The sequence below is a fragment of the Echeneis naucrates genome, chromosome 6 (assembly GCF_900963305.1).
Source record: "Echeneis naucrates chromosome 6, fEcheNa1.1, whole genome shotgun sequence".
NCBI lineage: Eukaryota > Metazoa > Chordata > Actinopteri > Carangiformes > Echeneidae > Echeneis > Echeneis naucrates.
The window spans coordinates 10,425,799-10,450,058 of record NC_042516.1 but is presented as its reverse complement, the minus strand read 5'-3'; the positions used below and the strand labels follow the sequence as shown (position 1 = coordinate 10,450,058).

At 38.9% G+C, this 24,260-nt stretch overlaps 1 protein-coding gene across 1 annotated transcript in view; it reads left to right on the top strand.

Moving 5' to 3' along the window:
- The window catches only part of cdkal1 (CDK5 regulatory subunit associated protein 1-like 1), a 202,331-nt gene that overhangs the window by 115,998 nt on the left and 62,073 nt on the right, over window positions 1-24,260 (top strand). The window contains exon 10 of the mRNA XM_029505241.1: window positions 9,539-9,684. Within this exon, the coding sequence (XP_029361101.1) occupies window positions 9,539-9,684 (146 nt within the window). The remainder of the gene's footprint in view (window positions 1-9,538; window positions 9,685-24,260) is intronic.

Here is a 24,260-nt window from a genome sequence, read left to right as displayed (position 1 = left end):
TTTCATATGCTGCTGGCCCTTTTATTGTTAATGTCCATGCATTGAATTGAATTATATCTTTTTTGCTTTAATTCCTCAGTCAATTAACCTATATAAGAAAAGATAAGAGTGCTCTTCTTTAACTTATCATTGTCTTTTGTTGCTCCTGTCCCCCATTTACTGTCTCCTCTTCTCTGCAAACTCCTCTTCACATTGCCCACCCCCCTCCTCCACTTTCCCTTTGCTGTCTAGTCCTACTATCTATGTATTGAAAGTGACTGTATGCCAGAAAAGAAATACGTTTGCTTGGTTTCTCTCTGCTCCATGTTTACTTCCTTTTCGCTTTCCAGTCCTGTACCTCCTGATGAAGGCCAAATCTCTGGAGTACACTAATGCATCATTTTAAGGGAAAGCCAAATTGCATGCTGTTGTCCTTTCTTTTGATAAACACCAGTGCTTATACAACGGCATCATTGCACTGAAAAGAAAATGTAACCTCTCAACTTTCCCCCTAAAAGATCACTGTGTCTCTCACACATACTAACTCAGATCAAGGCTTTTGCTCAGTCTCCCTCAGTCACACAGGAGCACACCATTTCATCCTATGTGCAGCCCGTTTTGCCTGACAGATGCCGACAGCTTCATAGCACCATTTGCTGATATGAGCAGTTAGAGGCCTAGTTGCCTCTCATGTGCCGCTTGTCTGTGATATTTTAGTTGATTGCGTCGTGCTTTCAATGGTTCCTTTTTAGTGTTTTCTCTAACAAGGCTAGTACTTTCTCCCTACTTTGCTGCTATTTTTCCCCCTAACGTTCCATACTATATATTTTGGTGCAGAATTTTGTAGTTCTGTCCATCTATCCAGCCATCTGTCTTTCTGTTGAATTATTAAAGTTTGTCCAAAGTGCTACAGTAGGTCACACGGTAATGTGTATATCAGCATACATGTGTTTATGTGAACTTTTGAAGGTTGAATCTAGCATTGTATGAGTAAATGAGGTGTGAAAGTTGCCTCGGTCAGTCAGACCGAGATGAATGGAATAGCAGTTGTCCATAAACATCTTCCCTAAAGCTTGTCTTGGTTTAACCAGTGATACATCAGATGTGCCATTCTCACTGTTTATGCTGTGAAACAGTGTCCGGACTATAATGTTGCCACCAAGCAATTCATTCTACTGTCAGACCTTTTTAAATACAGTCAAATAAAAAAAAACAGCACCAAGTTTTTCAACAGTTAGTTTCAGTTTCAGTTAGTAGTGGTGAGTTATAAGATTACATCTCCTATGAATTAATTATTGCCCTGAAATGCATTCTTCAAAGGAAAGAAACAAATACTTTATATCTCATCGTATTTTTTTCCATTCAAGCGTTTACGTTACATAGTGTTTCCTGGATCCTCACTTGGTGTCTGGAACGTTGACAAATGACCAAATACCCACAATGAAGCAGAAACTCCATCTTCTGCTGACATTTTTCATTCACAGAAGCAGACTCAATCGTTCACATGCTTGAATACACACAAACATACCCGGGCAGATCCCTCACCTTCACAGTCGAATCTTTGGAGAAGCGCAGCTATATAGGCACATACTTAGACACACCCTCTCAGACCATTTTCATTTTAATGAACCCTTTGGGAGCCTTTTCACATTAGAGGCCTAATGTAGCATTATGTGAGAGACCCGACACCAAATGAATGCTCGCAGTAAAGCTATTCTGATGTTCTCCTAAATTATGGCTCCTTACTTAATGCACTGAATTGTGTTTTCTGGGTTATCGGGTGAAATATGAGTTCTGAAAAAATGACATTAAAATGCTAGCTGCCCATTTTAAATCTGGAATTTCAGAAGTGAGGTTAGCTCATTGTTGGGCCATGCATTTTGCTCTGGTGTAGTTAAGGTGAAAAGAAAAAAGAAAAAAAAAACTGGATAGGAAACTTATTTTTCAGTGTCTTGCAGAAAACATATTTATTCATTCAGTGGTTTCATGCATTTTGGTTTGAGGGTATTTTTCGTTGGCTTGTCTCATAGAGTCATTATAATGAGGAAATAGTATGGAAAATGCCAAAATGCTCAGTGGTTTAATTTATTCCCTGCTCACATCAGTCAGATGATACAGACAGCACGGTACACTGTGGCGTTCAAATGCTATACATATACTTCTTTTTTGCTGTGCATTACATCTGCACTGTGTGTGGTGCTGGAGGCTCAAGATGCCCTCCAGGGAAAATGAGGTGCAGCCCTGAAGTGTTTGAAATGGTTAATGCTACAGGGAACTCGCTTTTTCTTCCTCACTCTGAATACAGTTCTCATTGTGTTTGTGTGTGCGAGTGCGTACACACAGGGGCCCGACTTATTATCCCGGGAACAGCTTGTAGAATCATTTTCTCCACAGACTCCCCTGGGTGAACCCTGTTAATACTCTGTTATGTGTGGATTTGTGTATGTGTCTGTGAATGTGTGTAGATGCAGCTGGGTGCAACTTTCTTTGTGTTTGTTTCAGTAATTTCACTTGAACTAGACTGTAACCCATTCTGTCTGTGTTGGCACTCTGGGGAGTCCAGCTGTATTTTTCTCTTTCTTTATTGCCCTTATTCTATACTATTTATGAAAATGATAATGTATGTGCCACCTCTTAATCCTGGTGGCACACATAGTAGGTAGTTTTAAGGTGTTATCCTTCTAGTTAGTAGGAAGTGATGTATGCTATTCCCTAATACCACGTAACAGCAATAAACATGACAAATTCAAAATTCAAATTTGACATCACAAGTACAAATAGATAAACATGCATTCCTCAGCAATTGTGCTTTATTTTTATTTTTTCTATTACTCTGAATAGTTCCTTCACATCAGATATACTTTAATTAGTCTCCAGAGGGAAATTCTGCTGTTTGGAAGTTTATCTTCTAACAGTTTGGGAGTTGTTAAGTCTGATGGCAGTGGGAGGGAAGTTTTCTGTATCTTTCCGTCCTGCATCAGAGATGGAATAACCGGCCGCTGCTGTGGTTTCTCTGATCCACCAGGGTGTTATGAAGTGGATGGACTGAGTATTTTAAGATGGTTTCTGCCTTCCTCTGTGTGGATCGCTTCACCAATGCCCCCAGTGAGTCTAATCTGCTTCCACTCACAGAGCCAGCTCTTTCCACCAGTTATCCAGCTCCCTTGCATCCTTTTGTTTTATGCTGCCTCCCCAGCAGACTGCAGCACAGCACAGTATACTTGCCACCACAGACTTGTAAAAGATCTGCAGCATCTTTGTGCAGATGTCTCAGGATCTGAGCCTCCTGAAGAGAAAGAGGCAGCTCTGCCACTTCCTGTAGAGTGCAACGTGTTGCTCTGGTCCCCTCAGATGTTGTCCCAGATATTTGTATATTGGCACCACCTCAATGTCCACTCCACACATGGTCACTGGCTGAAGAGCCTTGAAACTTGGAGTTTTGGAAACCACTTCCTTTGTCTTTGAGGTGTTCTTTAGGAGGCGGATATTGGGACTTTCTTGTGACACTGAAATCTTTTATCAGATCTATGTATTTAGATTGCTGTCCATCCCTGATACATGCCACAATAGCAATATGGTCTGACGATTTCTGGATGTGGTAAGAATCAGTGTTTTACTAAAAGTCTGCTGTATATAATGTGAATGGGAATGGAGCCTGAAAAGTCCCTTCTGCAGCCCCCATGCTGCCTATTAATGTCTCAGAGACGTAGTTTCCCACCCTGATAAACTTTCTGTCAGGCAATCTGTGATCCAGAAAACAAGTGAACGGTGAACCCCTTCCCATACCCGTGTGCTTGTCTCTGAGGAAGATGGGTCAGATGGTGTTGAATGTATTTGAGAAATCAAAGGATATAATTCTCACATAAGTGCCAGGTTCTTCCAGATGAGAAAGGGCACAATGGAACATGTAGAGGACAGCATCATCCACTCCACTGTGTTCTTTGTATGCACACTGCAGGAAGTCAAGTGTGTCTTTGACCTCAAGTCTCAGTAGGTGTGGAAGCAGCTGCTCCAGAGATTTCATGATATGTGAAGTGAGGGCCACTGGTCTGTAGTCTGTTATCTGGTACAGCTGGACATTTTATTATTTAGATAATGCAAGATGTTTTCCACAGAGCCAAGGCCCACTTTAATGTCCACTCCACGAATGATCAACCTATGGATCACAGAGGATCTTCGGGTTGAAGATCTTTTAGAGTGGTTGAGCAGCGAAGCCTTCGACGCCCACCATCTGGGCCAGCTGCCTTCAGAGAACTCTATCTCCTAAGTTCAAACCTCACCGCTTTTACACTGACGGACGGTAGAGGAGGCACAGACAGCAGAGGGGATGTAGCTGAAGCAGTGGAGATGCACACAGATAGAGTAGAAAAAGTAACGACAGTGGAGGTTGAGAGACATTTAGGTAGTGTGGCTCCAGTGTCACCTGCTGTCATCTGTTGAAGATCTGGTTGAGTTTATTGGCTTGGTTCACATCACCCACTAATGGCTCTCTTTTCCTGCTTATTGGTGCACTCTACAGTACGGTCTGTAAACAGTCATCAAGAAACTCAAGACTACACACAACAGTGAAAGCATAACCTCTCTAAGGCAATAAATTCCTGTCTTGGCAGTATTGAGATTATTGTGTCCTGAATAATTAGTAAAAATGTCACCATATTATGAAATATGTTTTGCAAAAGTCCTACAGCAGTTCCGTAAATTCTTTAATTCCATGTTTTGTAATTGCTTCTATTTATTTCATTTATTTATCAAATTACATTAATTAATTCATATTTTGGATATTCAGGCTGATTTTCTGCAAATATACTCTGGAATATAAAATGAGACATTTGTGACACCTGCAGTAGAAATGTAAGGCAGTGTTGAACATTTTTAAATCACTTGTTATTCCCCTTCTACAGTTTATTGCTTTTGGTTTGTTTGGGATTGCTCTGGGATGTAACATCATTGTTCTGAAACAAAGTGTGATACACTTCTTCTGTATTGCTTGTAGTTATTCTCTTGTTGTTGTTTTTTTTTTTTAACCAAAACTAAAATAATTTCATCCAAACTAATCAACCATTATGCCTCAATCAATTGTGGCTGTTTCTATTTCATACACTATTTTCACGCAGAGGCTGCCTGTTTTCTGCTAAAACAACAAAAGCGAGGTGGGAGGCACTGGTGAAAAACATGCTTTTTGTCTCTGCAGAGAAGGAAAAAAATGATGAAAGTGTGGCAGGCACCCCTTCATTGAGGTTGCTTGAAGCCAAACCACCTTTTATCTGCTTTCTCTCTCTCTCTTTTCCATATATGTTCGTTTCTGTCCTATCTGATTTTAGGGCGTAGATATCGGATCATTTCAGCTAAGCCAGTTATGTTTCTGGTTTATGTATCTATCTGAGCTGATCAGCCAAAGATGAAAGGATTGTGTGTCTGTGTGTGTGTATGTTTTTTTTTTTTTTTTCAATGAGAGAGATGGGCCTGGTGGGGAAGAAAACAGCGAGAAACACTATTACACTACCACAATGGGAAAGACGAACAACCAAACAAAAAATAAGAATAAGAAGAATAAGTTACTATGTAAACAGAATCACTTGTTCTTGGTTGGTTTTATTTTCTGTTTTGGCTTTGAGCTGGATAGGTCATCTGCCCAGGGGCGAAGACATTAAAGCAGCATTTTAATTTTTGCCACCGGGCACTGCGAAGCAATATCCTCCTCATCACAGCATCATTTTCACTTCAGACTCACTAAACTGCCTGTCAGCAGCAGTCAAACTTCAAAAAAGGCCTCAGCTCCACAGGGAATGCAGCGAGAGATTCATATCAGTGTGTGTGGGTATTTTTTTTTTTTTTTTTTAATCATTGGAGGATTGGACATACTCTGTCAGAGAAACCACACACAAGATAAATGGCTGGTGTGAATGAAAAGTCCTCCCCTTAAAGATTAATCCTCAATTGCCATCAGCAATGTCCTGCTACTCAAACTAGCATGCCATCTGTTTAGACCCCTCTCACCCTTTCAACACAATCATATATTTGAGGTGAACACACACATTTCTGGGCTAGACTGAGATCAATGAGAGTTATTGTCATTATCAGTGGATCTGATGAGAGGCACATGATTACACTTATTGTGCTTACTATCAAAAATGCAAATAATGGAGACGCATCCACAAAAACACATCGGTTATATTCTTGAAAAATTCTATTGATCCTTATGTCAATAAGACCCCAGTAATTTTCAAAGGACTCTCACTGTGCCTGTTGCGACCTTCACATGAGAACTATCATCTGTCATCCTAATAGTAGTTGACATGTGTAATAGTCAATACATATTACCAGACCAGGTCCTGTGTGTTAGGATAAACTATATACTGTTAGTGACAAACACTGACTTAAATACTATAAAGGTCCATTTTAGGAACTGTCGTGCAAAGTACCAGAGCTTAAGTGGTTCCCCTTCAAACACATTCACTGAAAGTGAACACGGTGGATTTACTTACTTCCATAGTGGATATTATAGTGTTAAATAGTGTTAAATCAACACAAACTACTCATTTTCAATCAACATAATTACTTTGTATTGATACAAAATAATTGAAATGTGACTCAAGAAAGTGAATTAAACTTTTTGATAATTTTACTACTACAAAATGTGATCATGTTGTGCATCTTTAATCTGTTAACTTAACAAAAATTTGTTTTTGCAGTATTCCAATGTCAATTTGATATTGTCACAATTGTAAAGGTTAAATTTAATACATCTTATCATGTTACTTAAATAATTTAATGTAAATATATAACACATTTTAAATGTAAATTCAATAAATAATCGTTATAATTTCAGCAATCAATATATTCTTGTTGTATAATACCTTTAATTAACTTTCTTGATCATTCTTAATATTAGCCACTCTTTGCCAATAGAAAAAAATTGAACCGTATCATTTGAAACACTTTATTTAAAACCTGCCATGAACAGCAGGTGTCCCAACATATGCTCAGTGACATCTGGAAGGTCATTTGGGGCATGAACACAGTTATCTCATTTGGCATCAGAGTATCTGTCACCAATGTCATCAACAAAGGTATTTACGGCAGATTAGAAGGAAGCCAAATAGAATAATCTCTGTTTGTGGTTTGAAATTGGTTTATTAATAAGAATTGTCTTTTCTGATCTTGTTATTAAAGTTTCCAAGAGATTTGTCTGAAAATTGCAGAAACACACAAGTTGAACTCTTTTTTATTTTTTTTTTTCCTCAGGTGTGCATTTATGTGAGCCCAGTAATCCTTTTCAGAGATGGTAACCAAATGTACGGTTCTCTGGTTGATGACAGCTGGTTTCAGTCAAGAGGCAGTTAATATTGACACTATAGATCCACTTTTTTCCAACTGATCACGTACTCTCTCTGAGTATCATGTGGTTTCTACACTGCACTGCTATTTTTGGCTTCAGAACATGAAACATTTGCGTTGAGTGCATAAAATTTGACTGTGTAAATTCAACAGATGGCAAATGTCCTTTTTTCAGTGTTGTTTGTTTCAAGAGGCACATACCAAGAAAAAGACCGCAAAGGCAAATGCACACAGAACCGTACATTGTTGCTTGTCTGTATTGCAGTACTGTGGTTGTGGGCTCTAAATGGCTTACCACCAGTTTACCAACAAAGTATAGTAAACACAACATCTACGCTGAGAAAAGTAGAACATAATTAACATGGGAATAACTCATAATCTATCAATCCACAACTTGTTCACCTCTGAACACACATACATGTAAGTTCCTTTAGATGCTTTATATTCACTCACGCTGTCTCTCACACACCCACATATAAACATGTACAAGGCTGATTTCTGTCACCAATCAAGCTCCATTTTCTGACCAAATTAATTCTTTGTAATTTGGGGCTTCCAGTGGTCAACCCCCTGTGGTGCTGCAACTGAGATGTGTCTGCGTGTGTGTCTGTGTGTGCGCACGTGCATCTACACTATGCTTTTGTGTCTGTATGAAGTAGAGAACATTCCACAATAGATCTTAATTGAGAAGATGGACTGCAATCAGCACAGTCTTGTAGGAAATCATTAAATCATTCCTTCTTCCCCTCTCTTTTTCTCTCTCTCCTTCTTGTAGTGATTAGCATAGTAATGATAGCATCCTAATTATGTCCATCAGAAAAAATCTGACATCTGTAGTCACTCTAGCTCTTTTACCGAGAGAAAGAAAGAAATTAAAGTAAGAGCTAAAAAAAAGAAATAAATGAAGATAAAAAAAATACATCCGAACGGCAACTCTCCTAATTAATGTCGTGTACTAAAAACAAAGCTGAATGTCAGTCTTGCAGTTGTTTTGTTGAAAGGACAAAATAAAAAAAAATAAAAAAAGTTCTGTGATAATAAGTACCGTTGTGAACTAAACTAAATGCTTTATTTATGAACCTTTAATTTCAGATGACATACACATTTTGCTATCTTTATTGATTTATGAAATCTAATAAAATTGTTGTCTCTACTCCTCCGTGTAATTTATATTCAGTCTATAAAAATGTGAATTTAGCCTTGTGTTCCGTGAAGAGCATGCCTCAATTTCAGCTGTCAAGAGTCTTAAAAACGAATAAAAGAATTAATGGGATACTAGAAAGAGTGATAGTAATTCACTAAAGGTGAACTTATCCATCAATAAATGTTCACACCTTTTTGAACTACACAGCAATGAACGTAAAGCCTGCACTGCACAGTACAGTATGTCCTGAATGGTAGACGCTCCAGGTTTAAGGTGTACTGTACTCTACCACAAGCATCACTTCATTGAAAACGCAGAGGCGCCTAGTCCACAAATCCTTATTGAGTTAATTATAGAATTCATATACTACTTCCTCTCCTTCCCGTCACCAATTTGATCCAAGAGGTGGACCTTCATGCTTCTGTAAAAGCTCTTGACTTTTCAGATATAAAGAACTACTACTGGAGCAGCCTTGACTCTTTAGACTTTGGATCCGCTGGTTGTACAATGAATTGTCAGAGGTCCTTTCTTTTTTCTCCCATTATAAAAGAGTGTTTGTGTGTGTGTGTGTGTGTGTGTGTGTGTGTGTGTGTGTGTGTGTGTGTGTGTGTTGGGGGGGGGGGATTGGGCCATTGGAAGTTCTGATATGAAAAAGAGTGCAGAAAGAGACAGGAATGTTAATGGAAACTTCACTTTATTCACAGCTTTCGCTGGCACGTCAAGCATACAGCTACAGAAAAATACTTGGAGCTTAAATTTGTGGTCTCTGTTGTGTGGCCTACTTATATTCTCTGCTTATTAGATGTGTCCACCATCATTGGTTGTCTACTTGGTACAGTTAATTAGTTACTGGAGTGTTATAATGAGAAAACCTAAATGGCAGCTTTCATCTTTATACTTTGATTTACTATATGACGTAGATCATATGCATTTTTGAAAAATACATCAATATTTTATTTATTTTGTTAAACTGCGATATTGAACATATTAACAAACAAAATTTGCTCAATTTTCCCCAACACAGTCTCCATACATCAAAATCTAACTTCTTTCTCTCTCTTCTCTGTTTTGCATTAGGAAATGGCAAAGATATTGAATCACCCACGTGTCTACGCCTTCCTTCATGTGCCCGTGCAGTCGGCCTCAGACAGCGTGCTGATGGACATGAAGAGAGAGTATTGCATTGACGACTTCAAAAGAGTGGTGGACTTTCTCAAAGAGAGGTAAGGCAGGACTCCCCGCAGACTCTCAAGTTTCTTGGATGTTGCTGACTTGATGACACCACCATAACCGTTATTCCATGTTATTCATCTGCCTGGAGTTGGCAAGATCACATTATATGGAGGGGGTTTAGCAGCAAGGACGAGGAGGTTGGTCACAATTTACAGAAGGATCCATTTCAGCCAAATACACAAAAGTCCTTGAAGAAAACCTACGCTGTTGATTGCACACAAGTATGACCCAAGGTTCTGACAGTCCTTGTGTTACTAAGGCCACACCCAAACCTAAACTCTGACAACATCTGTAGAGAAACCTAAAGATGGCAGCTCACAGATACTTTTCAGTTGGCTTCCACAAAGTACGTACACTCATACTTCAACTTTTTTGAGAAGCGTTTTCGGCCGATTATTTTTTGGCTTGAGCTGAAAAATACTTGAGCACCACTCAAAATGGGTTAGATTTGTCTTTAACTTTTCATTTTAGGCTGAAGTTCCTAATTTTGAGGCCATAATCTCAAATGTCTCATGACATGTCATAAATAGGATGAATATCACTCACTTAGTTAGCGTACTTCTTTTTTTAAATTGCTGCCTTAAAGAAATGCGTTCAATAAATCCTATTATATACAGCAATATATTTCAGCGTTTTGAGTTGTCAGCTGCACAGAAGTATTTAAATGATGGCAGTGATGTGTTCTTTTCCAAATCTCTCCCTTTTCCTGCTGTCCTTCTGCCTCTTATATGTCCTTAAGCAGGACATCACATTGCAAGGTTGAAAATTTCAAATTTGGGATTAATAGACACATTAAAAGAGAAGTGAAGTGAAGTGAATGTTTTGAGGATTTCTTCTCTGGTACATTTCATGATCAAGCTGTGTTCCTAAAAAATATGCAGTGTCGCCAACACACAGGGATTTGAAAGAAAAACATTTACATTCCTGATTAGGATTATATACTCCTCCCTAAAAGAAATTATCCACAAAACTAAAACATGCACATAATGCAAGGATTTGACCTCTGACGTTGTGCAAAAGATAAAAAATTATGCAAACTTAATCTGTTACTGTATGAAAGATAATCTGTCATAGAATTTAGGTATGATTAATTATGGCGGTGCATGTCAGGGGTTGTGAATAAATATAGAATTGATACTATGATAATACTCTATGAAGGGATTCAGATGAAAATGAGTTTGGGTCACATTTCTGCCTTAAGTCTCTAGGTATTAATGTGTGATTTAGAGGAGAGATGTTTGTGTATGCATTGGTACAGTATACTGAAACATGTTAACGCTGTTGCCAGATAATAACCTCTTATTTATAAGCATGCTTTTCTCCCTGGAATTAAATGACACTATGCATATTTTAAGGTAAGTACAGGATAAGATATTTCTGCTCTGTGTGTGTATGTCAGAGATTTAAAGAAACTCGGCAAGAGAGAGTAAGTACTTGTTTCAGAAAGACAACCTATCAAAAAGCTGGATATGGATTCATTTCCATCCACATGCAGATGATCATAAAAATTTTTAAATCATAAAAATTCAGTGGGGCGGATAGTTAGCTGAAGATGCCAACGTTTTTCTCTGATGAATTATGTCGGCCCGGTTCCCATATATGAATCCATGTCTTTTGATGTTGCAGATTAAAGTCATTTTGTTAGCATGGAGTTTGCCCTAAGCGGATGAGATCCGTGTACTGCAGCAATCAATAGATTTCATGTAACTGCTTCATGTAGGTCAACAGTTACACAATAAGCTTTATACATATAAAACAGAAAGCTGGGTGAACAAGACTTCAATTCAGGTCAACGTAAACCCAACTACCATTTGTAAATTAAACATATAGATAGAAGTCATGGAACCAGTTGGAGCCTGAAGTGTTGGAATGCTGGTATATGCGCTAGTGTGAGTGTGAGTACAATATTTGTGTACATGTCACTATGCGAGTCAATTGCTGTTACTCAATTCACATATTTCCCTAGTTGCACCTTAAGTGCTCACGTGTGGTGTGCATATTTGCGTGTCACATGGCACAGGAAGTGCAATGGGTTTGTACCTGACGTCTCTGTTATCCTTTGGATCCCTTTGACACAGCAGGCCTCTTTCTCTTTACACACCTCACTCCATTTTTTCTTCCCCATCCCACCTTTATTTTTCCCCCAAAAACCCAACCTATCTGAACATAGCCATTGTGAGGCAATCACTGCAGTCAAGCTCTTTTTGTAGCTCTTTGTACGACTTCTTCACATCTCAGTTGGTAGTTTAGCCCATTCTTCTTGAACAAACTGGTACAGTTCTCTCAGATTTGAGGGCTGTTATTTTAGCTCCCTTCTGTTTCAGCATCCCAGCTCTCCATTGATGTTCAATTGGAAGAAGAACTCAGGGCTTGTAGCTGTCCACTTAATAATCCTCCAATATATTCTTCTCAGCCATTCTTTGGTGCTCTTAGATGGATGTCCTGTATTAGCGTGTTGTGGGAGCAGCTGAGCCAGAGCTCTCTGATATCGGGTAGTATGTTTTGCTGAGTGCAGGAGTGCCTGGATAATCCTCTGATTTCATCGTACCATACACAGATTCAAGACATCCAGTGTCTGATGCTGCAACACACTCCCATAACGTCACTGAGCCTCTTCCATTTATTTCAGTGAAGATTGTGATGGTTTGTTTAAACTCTTTGAGGTCAGCTTATGTCTGTTTTGAAGTTCTTTTCCCACCAGTTCTTTTTGACTGTCCCTCTGTACAGTCTGCTGCCACCTCAGGGAGGTTTGTTTCTGATCAACTTTAGACTTCTTGCCAGTGTCAGAGGAAAATAGAGCTTCTGCTCTGATAGACTTTGTCCCCCTATCTCCTCAGATTATTCACTTCTTTCTCTAGTTCATGGTCAGTGTTTTTTTCATAGTTTAACTGAAGTGATTGACTGACTGATGTGACTGAAGACACCTGAGACACTAATGGAAGACAATAGTCTTCAGTATCACGACAATCCACTTTTTATGTTAGCAGCTTTAATGGATGTGATAGTTTTATTTTCCCTAGGCAGTGTAAGAAGGTCTTTTATAAAATAAGAAATATTTCAGCCGTTTCACAGCTTCTTTGTGGCATACAAAAGATGCCTGTATGCACAAGCTTTTGAAATTTCAACAGTTTTTCATGCTCAAGAGTCTCATTTTTTATGATCTCTTAACTGATCTTCTTTTTTGCTAACTGCTTACTTTTTTTTTTTTTAGTTTTTTTTTTTCTCACTGACTTCAACTTTTTTTATCTTGGTACTTTTTTCTTTGTCTCTTTATATGTTATGTTTTTGTCTTTTCAGGTGTGGGTGACAGGTCACTTCTTCCTCTATGGTTACAGGCTTCGCCTTTCCTTTAAGTCCTCTCTTTTTTTTAACTTCCTTCTGAAGAGGCCCTGAATAGTGAAATAATGCTGCTGTCTTTGCTGTAACAATCCATGTTTGTGTGCAGTGCCTTGCTTTTGAGGCGATTGTTTAGCCAGGAGTAGAGGTCCCTGCCCCAGTATTCAGTCGTTGTAGTGTTCAAGACAAATTCAAACTCATGACACTGTTCCAGCCAGAACTTTAACATGTTGTGACAAATGTTGAGTGCAGACACTATAAGACCGTACACACACAGACACACACACACACACACACAAGCTTGCCACACACAGGCTATCACGTCATAAGATCTTGTTTACATAAACTGTCTGGCTACCCCTTTTTTGTGAGTCTTTGTGTGTGTGCATGGTTACTTAGCTTCTGGCCTCTGTTACTAAAACACACACTCAAACGCATACAACTGATCTCGGTTGTGTGAAATCAACACCAGTACACATCTAGTGGTCTGACCCATTTGGCTGCAGCAGTCTTAGTCAGGGTACAGTTTGGGGTCCGGGAGCAAGGCCAAGGCTTTGGATGAGCCAAAAAACACATCCACCCCATGAGTGTGTGTTTCTGTTTCTGTGAAGGACAGTGTGTGTATATGTGAAACATGAACAATTTTTGTTGTTGAGGGAAGCTTTTCTCTGTCCTGAGCTATGGATCTTTCAGAAGCTTTTAGGAGATAATGGAGAGAAATGAAGAGAAACCAGCAGGAGACCTGGCATGTAAAATGTGTATGTCTGCATGTGTCTTCCTATAGCAGCCGGCGGGCTACATTCACACTACCTTTTGGAAAGATGACATCGTCACACCGGCTTGCTCCCTGATTGGATCTTATGAGCCTCGGCTACTGGTGGTGAAAGCAACACGAGTAGCCAACCTTAAGTGTTGCTCACTGTGTTGTCTTTGCCAGCAGCTGTTGTGTACAGAAATTCTGTCTGTTGACATTTGCAGTGTCTTCTGCAGCTAGTTGGAATACAACTGAGCAGACAATTCGCTGTTTACACTAACTGTCACATACCCATGGTAAATGAATGATCATTTGAGTTTTCAGGTGTGTTAGTAGGAACGCAGATTGTTTCTGATACCAGTGTGAATGTAGCCTTGCATGCTAAGTTGTGACAGTATTTGAAAGGGAATTTGATTTGGCTTTCACTCCTTGTATTTACTTAATTTAATTTTTCATTGAAAAAATGTAAATGACAAAAGCAGCAAAACAAAAACAATTTATTTTCATTCATCATCATGTTGCACACTCAGTCTGTACAAGTGGCCCTTTATCATTAGAGAGTGAATAAAATGATGTCTAATACTCCATCCCTTTCACTTTATAACCTTTTCAAACCTCTTTGTTTGCCCTCTGTATCCTCTCAGATGTAATTTTAGCCCATTCTTCATGGCAAATTTGTTCCAAGTCTACGAGATTGCTTGGCTGTCTGGTTTGTACTGCATTCTTCCAATCTATCCACAGGTTTTGAGTTATATTCAGTCTGGAGACTGGGAAGGCCATGGCAAAGCTTTCAGCTCATTCCTTTTAAACCATTTCTGAGTTGACTTTTCTTTGAGACGTTTTTTTTTGTTGAAATATCCACTGCCTTTTCATTTTTACCTTCTTGAGTGATGGTAGGAGGCTTTGCTCTCAATGTGTTGTTATTGGCCTGCATTCATTTTTCATTCCACTTCATGTAGAGCTTCAGTGCCTGATGCAGATATACATGGCAAGAACTATCAAAGGAAAGCTCCACCATGTTAACCTGTGCTAATGGTGTTGTCATAGACAGATTTTTTTTTTCTTGCCAAAGTACCTGTGCAAATTGTGACCAAATGCTGTAATTCAACTTTACTTGCATCAGACCACATGATCTTTGACTTGTTCACAATTTCTGTAAGTGTGCTGCCTTATGTGTAGTTTCATATAACAGCTTCCTGCTTTTCTCCCAAACAATTCTGACTTATAGCCTTTTAGTCCGTTTGCCTCCAAGGACTTTTTCAGGCTCCCTGTAATATTTGTTTTGGATTCTTATGTGGCTCTCGAGCAAGTTTCTAGCAGCTCTCTTAGTTATTTTTCTTCCACTCCTAGTGTGTCAATATTTCCCCTATTTCTGGATTATGGTCTTCACATATGGTCTTCACTACTGGTATCCCTAAACGCTCTCCAGCTTTATGAACGTTTACAAATTTACCTCTGACAGCTGTTTCCCTGATCTCATTGTTTTTCTTGCCTTTAGCAAACTGTTTGAGATGAGTTCTTGGTGATCTACCCACTTGCAAGTATAAAGAACACACAATTTAATGTCGTCTGTGTCACTCATGAGGCTTTCATTTCTGAAAAAGATGGGCACTTATGGCTTTGTGATCGGAGCTGTCAAACGTCAGAAACCAGATTTTAAGTATTGGTTTGAAGTTAAATACCCACCTGACCAGCTCAGGGTTTCAGGGGGAGTTCTGTCAGTGTTTGTTAGTGAGTCATCCTCACACGTCACTTACTGTAGGTTCTCACAATTAGTCCTTTGTACAGCTCCGTAAGGCCGGCCTGAAATGAGAAGACAGGAACCTCATTCAGGCATGTCTGAGGTCAGAGCTTATCTATCTGAAACTAACACACAACAGGACAGGAATTTTTTTCTCCTTGCAAACTGTGTAATGCCACTAGCGCTGCAGAGGTCATAAGGGTTGAAATGCTTCTGGCCTTTCTTATCAAGGGAAAAGCATTCAATGCATATATGTGTAAACACCCATCAGACCTCCCGCCTTGGTATTCTTCATGCCTGCAGATCTTGAGGTCCACTCTGAGCTTTTTAAATTTTGTTTTCTGCAGACAGATTAGCCTGGGATAATTCCTTTGGCTCTTAATCTTTGCATTTCTTTGCAAACTTTGCATACTTTTGGTAACCCCATAACTATTCCTGAAAATGGAGGAAATAAACAAGTGAGGATAATGCTGGAAGTGAAAGAAGATATTATTGGTATCGTATCTGTCAAGATCAGAAATTATGCATCACTCTTGGCAACATTAGAGTTCAAAGGATGCCCATGAAATTTAAAATGCCTTCAGTAAAGAATATTGTGAAAAAGCAGTCCTTTGTGCTCCTCAGGAGGTGATCTCTTTGAGTTTACGACTGGTGATACTTTACACCGCAGTCTTCCCCAGAAAGTGTAATTGATTTGGTCAAAGACTTAGTCATAAAGGGGTGAGTATTACTTTCAAAACTGTTAAAGAAGGAAATGTTCTATCTACAAAGCTAGAAGTAAAATATATTGCCACAGTGTTTTCAAGAACTTTTCTTAAAGTTTCCAACAATATCAAGTAAAACAAATCTAAATCTCACTAAGTCTATATTTGTGATCTATGCGAAGAGCAACCAGTCATTGTGCCCTTGGGTGAAAAAAAACCCCCACAATTTCTCACTGTCCATAACCATGACGTCGTCTCTTCAGAAATTTCATTTGTGACACACTTAAACATATATTGAGTTTAAAGGTCTCTTGATGCTTGAATGCCGAAATCTCTTGTCACAAAAGCTCATTCACACTTATCAAATCTAATTTGATAAAGTAATAAGATAAATCAGGGCTTCTCTGACCCTGATGGAAGCTTGTGTCAATGAATTGCAGGGAGAAAATCAATTCTTTGTTTCTTAAGATGGAGGTCATTATGAAAGACAAACTGTATTTTTTTTATTTACCCCCCCACACACAAGTCGGATGTGGTGAACACTGAAATACAAAATGCTGTTGGTATAATGGATTAAGTTCAAGTTCTTTTAAGGTCATCTGTAGCCACAGAGAAAAATTCAAACTCTGATTTGAATGACGTAGTGAGTAATTTCTTCTCGTTGTTATAACTGATTGTTTTCTACCATGAATAATTCTAACAGTCAGTGGCATAATTATTTCAATAAATGCTTAATTTGTCCTCTCTGCCACCACAGATCATATTTTTCTCACTCTTTTCTCTCGGCTTCTATCAATTAAAATCACATAATGAAGAACAATCTTTATGTAATGATGTATGGAGAAAATCCTGTTATGGTGGAATAAGGCTGTTACAGAGCAAGTGAAATGGTCAGAGGATTTTCTACAGTGGTTTCATAGTTTGCCATAGTAAAGGAACGATTTTCCCTCAACTATTCTCGAGGATTAAGTGTGTTTGAACCGCAGGGAACAAAGATAAAGTGTCTGGAAAACACATAGTGTGTATGTGGACTCGAGGGCTGATTGGATAGAGGAGCATATCCTGGCAATATTAATGTTGAACTTAGGGGTGGATGGGTTCAGTGGGGGTAGTAAGCCGTCATGTTGATAGAAAGGAATAGATGGTTTGGAAGGGCTTGGCATTGAGCGACCCTCAGACCCTCTGTGGTTTCCCTTGTTATGGTTGGTCGGTTTCCCTGGAGGTGACACATTCCTGACATCTGAAAACCCTTTCAATCCCAGGCCTTCCCACAAGGAGACACACTTGCTCACATGACTGCCAGCGATGCAATTTCAAGTGTTTTTTCTTTATTCCTGTTCTTCATTCGTGTTCAAAGTATTGAAGTTGATGTAATGTGGAGGCCAACTCCAGTTGCATCATGTTTGTTTTTGGTTTTGGGTTTTGTTTTGTTTTTTTTTTTTTGGTTTGTTTTTTTTAACAATTGTTGTCCCACTAGAGTGAGGATTGGGATAGGACAGTAAGTGATCACTGTCTGACTGAGCACATTTTTTCCTTTTAATATTTCTGTGTATTCACCTTTGTTCCACATACAGAAACATGGCTATTGCTGCACAGGATTTTCTTCAAAAAACTAGTTGTTTGACAGGTTTTTATTTTAGATTTTCACAGTTGTTACAGAAAGACAGAAGGAACCTGTTATGTGAATATTGGTTCTTTTCACTTGCTCAGAGGAAAATTTTCTTCCAAAAAATTATCGGTACGCAAACAAAAGGCAACAGAGGCATGCCTATCTCTGGGTGTTCTGTTGACTTTCATTACCTGACTATTCCTCATTTGGAGGCACCAACTCTGATATTTAAAGTGAAGAGAAATTTATAATTTTACACATATTTAAATATGCACCTTCTGCAGTGAACACTGCGGTGATTCAGAAGGCTTGTATCCATACCTTATATTCACATATCACAGGGGTCAAATCTGGCTCAGTTTTTTAAAACATGACACATATCCAGAACATGCAATAATACGTTAATGATAGCTTTTTTTTTTCTTCTGTAACATTAGGCCAATATCAGCTTAACCAAGCGTTCCTTCATTCTATATAGGATGTGCCAATTCACAGTCGGTTCAAAATAACATGTACAGCTTGTGGTTTCCAGTTGGCAGATAGACATCCAACTATATGCTCACAAAGCAGCAAAAGAAAAGAGAATATACTGTACAATATCCTGTTCAGAGAAGATTGGTCATATTTCACTTACTCAAATAGATAGCTAAAAAATGTGTGTATATTAAAATCTATTATAATTCATTAGACACATCTTTTCGTTCATCCTGAAAAAGGAATAACAACTTTTTTCCAAACTAGCAATTGTGACTTTCTTGCCTAAGCTCCATAGCATTAAAGGTACCTTCAAGTGTTAGTATTGTGTTGCAATGTTCTAGAAGCGTGGCGCTGTGACTGTTGATATTGTGTGTTGATGATAAACTTCATGTCTGTTTCAGTCTCTCTTGAGTTAAATGACTCTTTCTCTCTAAACAAATGGCTCCAGGAGGGTTACGTTTGTGTGCTGTCTGTGTGTGTGTTTGTGTGTGTGTGTGTGCACATGTGTTAGTCATCTCTATTAGTCACGAGGAGTGACAGGGTTATATCAAACCTTCCTGGGTTACCGCAGGACACATGCATCAGGGGCGTGACTCCCCGCAATGTGGAGATAGTCTCTCTCTCTGTTTGGTCTTGAAGACGTGTGTTTAGTACACGCAAGCATGCACACGAAGGTATAAGGTATCAGCCAGGGCTAATGTTTCACTGGAATAGAAGGTGGAAAGGGCGGCAGCTCCCTGAGGGCATGTGGTGGTGAGGGGGGGTTGGCGGCGGGAAGAGAGCAGTGAGCAAGTCCGGTTTGCCGCGATAACCTGCCACACTGGCGGGACATGTCAACATTTCACCCCTCCTTTCCCTCCAGCTGATGATTCAGCAAGAAAACCAAATGAAGTTTGGAAGGTTTCTGCTTATTTTCAACTCTGCTTCTATTTAAACCTGTTATTCAACCACACTTCTAGAATAACACCATGTACGAATAACAGCCTGGTTTAGTCATCACAGGCATAGTCTCGCACACATGCACACGTGTGTTATAAACTCACCAGTCACTCACCAGTCTGTTCCATCTGAATCTTTCATCCAGCTTTCATCATTTCACCCATGTTTTCCTCACATACCAAGCAGGTAAAATCATGAGTAGAGGTATAAAAGCTGAACCCGATCTATGACACTGCTGTTATGAACATTTATTTCTGAGCCCACCATGCTGACTGACAGGTGCTTCAGCTTAACAGGTTCTGTCCTTCGGAATGTAACAGCCAACAAGTTCCTCACCGGTAAAGTCAAATTATTCAAAATATTGAAACTGTAAAGTTTTTCTGATTGTGCACTAAATGACAAACATTAGGTGAAATATAGTATAACACAATCATTGGAAAACGCGGCAACTTTTTACCTCACATTTCTATTAACATAACACATAGATACGAGAAAGCTGTTGTTCTTCTTTTTCAGATTTTTTTACATTTTTTTTTATATTGTTTCTTTGTCTTGGTGTTTTGTGTATTGAAGAGACTGAATCCAGGAAGAGGAGGAGGAGGGGAGGCAGCCTTCCTGTCGACATACCTGGTTGTGTTTGTCAATAACTTGAGGTTGTGATTTGGCTCCATTAAAACATCAGGAAGCCAGCAGAAAACGAATCATTAACTTCACAACAAGCTCAGGCTTAAACTGAAGAGTGGCTCTGTCTGTGTGTGTGTTTGTGTGTGTGTGTGTGTGTGTGTTTGTGTGTGTGCACACTTGACGTTAGAGAGAGAGAGAGAGAGAGAGAGAGCAAAGACCTGTGGATAATGACTCTTGGCAGTTCCTAACACATCCTTGTTTCACAGATACCTCTTCTGGATTACACACACATACGCGCACACATTGGAAAAATACAGATTTGTCATAATTAAAATATAATAGTAGTTAAGTTTTCCTTCATTAATCCATGATCATTTATTTTTAGGCCCTTTAGACCACCATACATATCCATTCCTTATTTAGAGGGAAACTCGTGTGCCTCACACACACTAAGCAAATGCAGAAGAATGAGTTAAGTGTGTTCATGGCAGTGAGGGGGGTTAGGGTTAAGGTTGGGGGGGGGGGGTGGACAAAGATGGATTATTGACACTGATGCTATGTGTGTTTGTGTGTGTGTGCTTCTTCAAAGCATGTGAACAACAGAACTGAAATGCTGTGCCTCCCAGCGGTCACAGAAGGCAGGTTAAAGAAAGACCAAACAGCCGACCAGGATAATTAAGAATAAACATTGTGTTCTTTCGCCCTTAAATTGCATAATTACTTAACATTTTTCTAAAAATTCTGTTTTAAAAGTTTTGTTAAGTTTTTTTTTTTTTTTTTAAGGTTATGTGATTCACTGGTTTTGGTTCATTATGAGCACTTAGTGTTTCATTGTATTCAAATGGTGAGTCGGTTTTGTCCTTAACTGATTGTAGTTTGCCATTCTCATTTTAATCAATGAACACTTGAATGTGTGTCCGACTCATGAGCCACAACCTTATCTTGTTTATTTGAGGTACCACAGTTTCCTCAAACCTTCTCTCTATTCATTTAAAAGATCTACTGGAGGCAGTTTTTTGTTCTCCCTCAAACAAATGCTATTTGCATTTTAGTATGGGAAAGTACATTGACTCGTTTTCCAGTAGTCCATATATCAAATACAAACTGAAACAGTTTGAGATCAGGGCAGACTGTTCTCATATTGTTCAGTCAGATTGTTCCACCTCTGATTTCAAAACTGATATCACACTTACTAAACCCAGGAGTGTTTTTTAGTTTTTATTATATTGATGTTTTTATGGGCCATACATTAAATTTGGCCTCATAAAAATATACAGAAGAAATTTCAGATGAAAAAGTAATTTGAGTCAGCAATAGGTCTTTACACATACACACCCCAGCAAGGTTAGGCTGGCTAACATCTGCATGCATTACTGGGAGTAAACGAGTGTGCCGGTACAACGTGAACATTTCAACCACCTGAAACATCATGGAAAGTCAGTAAGGCAGAAGAGTGCCAACTTTCCATGTGTTTGCACCTTCCCAGTGTTCACACAAAAGCACATAAAGTCAACAGATACTGACATCTAGAAACAAAGTCATGTTTTACAATCTTGCTCACCTTTCACTCTCACTGCCTCTCACATATCGTTTTCCTCTCCCTCAGTGACTCAGCCTGCTTTCCAGAGCTTATTTTCACCGCCACAGTTTCACTCACAGCTCACAGTGGGTGGACTGCAACGTATCTGTAAAATGTTTCTGTGTTTGAGTGACATGTTTTTGACTTTAACATTATGCTACAGTTACAGCTTCAAGTGGATTTTCACTGGCTGGATTTTCACTAGCTGATGTGTTTATGTGTTCAGCTAAATTGTTGCAAATTATTGTCGGGAGGAGGGGAGGCGCTAAAATAGTAAGCCTGAAGGTGAGGAATTTATTCTTACCTCATCTCAGTTCACATGGTCACATTCATTAGGTTTTATATAAAGCTGTGTTACTTCTGTAACTGTAAGCAATGAGAGTGGGAGGAAAACTTACTGCTCTCTGAGTGTGTGCTTGACTCTTTTAATTAATCTTACTGACAGTTAAACACTCAAAGAGGAAGGATAGACAATATACAGGAATTAATACGCTGCTGTATTTAAAATGATACCCAGCCCAGTATTTCATTATTTACATCTAGATTTTTTGTTAATGTTTTTGTTTCCATAAATCCATGCTTGTTGATGGTTTATACAACAAATGAATCACTAATGTAAGCATCTTGTGGTTTATACTTAAAATTAGGTTAAGGTAACTTAAAAAAAAAAAGTTGAAAAATGCGCATTATTGGCAATAATTTGCTCCTTCGCAATCAGCTGTTCTTCCAGTTGTTCTGTAGACTTTGTCAAATTCCTGTTGATGTTGCTCATTTAACTGGAAAAGTTGCCATTCGAAGTGATTTTCTGTGGCAGATTCTTCCTCATTCTTGAAAAGAACCCATATGACGTTGCTCTCGGGCTTTAGTGACGATCAGCTTAAAGATTCATAGAATCATTAGCTAAAATAATTTGCCAGTTAATTACCAGCAACAGAAAACTGGCGACTTGCGCATCAATCAAAAGCCTCTCCTAATATAGAACTCTACTCATGTTTACAATTCCCATTGCTGTCAGAGTTTCACGTCTTTTATTTCAGGCCTAATACTGAGTAGTATGTGTCTGCATGGGAACCCAAAGCAAATAAGCTGATCCGAACGCTCTGGTGGACAAATAATCGAAGAAACACTTTGAGCATTGTTAGTATTTGGCCTAACAATGACCTTGGTGGTCCTTTTAACATCCATTAGTCCAACTGTAGATGCAGTTCTTCCTGTCTAGGAAAATGTCACTTTAAATTACTGTCTTTTCTGCATTTTGGGAATGTCCACTTATATCACCAGCTACAAGACAAGATATGCAGCAGTTAATGCCTTTACTTTATTTAGCATGGCTGTGGGTGAGCAGCTTGAAGCTTACGCTTACGACTTTCCCAGCATTGATTTGATTCAGGTAAGGCTTTTATGACCAGCTTTTTTTTTTTTTTTTTGAGGGGGGGGTGTCATGTTATCCATATCTGCGTGAGTTAGGTCAGCCCACTAGGATATAATAATGAATCACATACTGGGGATATGGCAATAAAGGATGGATTAAATTGAAATAAAGTGCAAAGGGAGTCCTTTTAATGGACAGGCTGGACAGTCACGAGTCTCATGGCCTTGCAATTCATTCCTCTGTAGGCACCTACATTTACATATGTGTGTGTGTATGTCTGTGTGTGGTTAAAACAACTGTGCATAGATGAGCAACTGGATAGTTTTGTGGTATCTGTGCGTTCTTATTACTCTTTTCACGGACTAATGAAATGTGTATGAGTGCTCTTCTTACCCTTCTCCCTGGCTAATGAGGTTGTGAGTCTGCATGTGTACCTGCAGCCATTAAATTGAACCAGTTCTGCTCCGGTCTGTTCAGACCGTTTCATTAAATGATAAAGTTTACCGATGACCTCGCTGAGATCATTATTTACTTGACTCTCCATTCATTCCAGAGGAACCACCTCGATCTTTACAAATGACCACACTAGTAAACTGAGAGTTGTTGGACCTTCGGCTCAAGACAATTGGCTTCATTCCAACGAGCAGTGACGCAGCCAATATGTCAAGCAAATAGTAAAAGAGAAGAAAAAGAAATGCAGTTGAAGGAGTAATATCGGTCACCATTACAGATCAATAATGGCCAATAAGAAACAATGATTAAAGAAAGAAAATACGTAAGTTTAGAGTAAGAGGGTGAAATCAAGCAAACAGCTCAGTGAATTTAATGTGCCAATGTCTCCTCATGTTTTTCCTGTGAGTTTTTCTCAATAAAATAAAAGTAATTCTACTATTCCCTCAGAGGACAGGCTGGGAGAAAGCAAGGATTTCAAAAAAGAGTAAGATGCATGTTGAGAAAGTCTTTGTGACAGTGTGACAGCTCCTTGCAGGCCAACTGAAGCCATCACCTGTTTCATTCTGTCTCTTAAGCACTCATTCATCTGTCACCAATTTACTTTCGAACACACTGCACTCAGTTTTTCCTACTTTTGCATCCTTCAGGCATTGAATTACCTTACAGCAAAATGCCAGTATGCAACGGCTTGCTTTTCTCTGAGCTTTCGTTTTTACTTTGTATAGCTTTTCTTAATGTATTCAAGCTCTGGTGGAAACTGGATGCTTTTTAATCACATAGAACATCTGTGCTTATGAACATTTCGCCATGTAAAGTGTAAAACATTTGCCAACACAAATTTTTCCACACTGAGCATTTTCTCTAATGCTTTTTAAACTTTAAAAAGAAAATTAATTTCGCAATTGTACCCATTAGTTGCTTTTGAAATGTGCAGGGTGTATGGAGTCCCTCAAAAAGTGGTCAGATTCGTGAAACTCA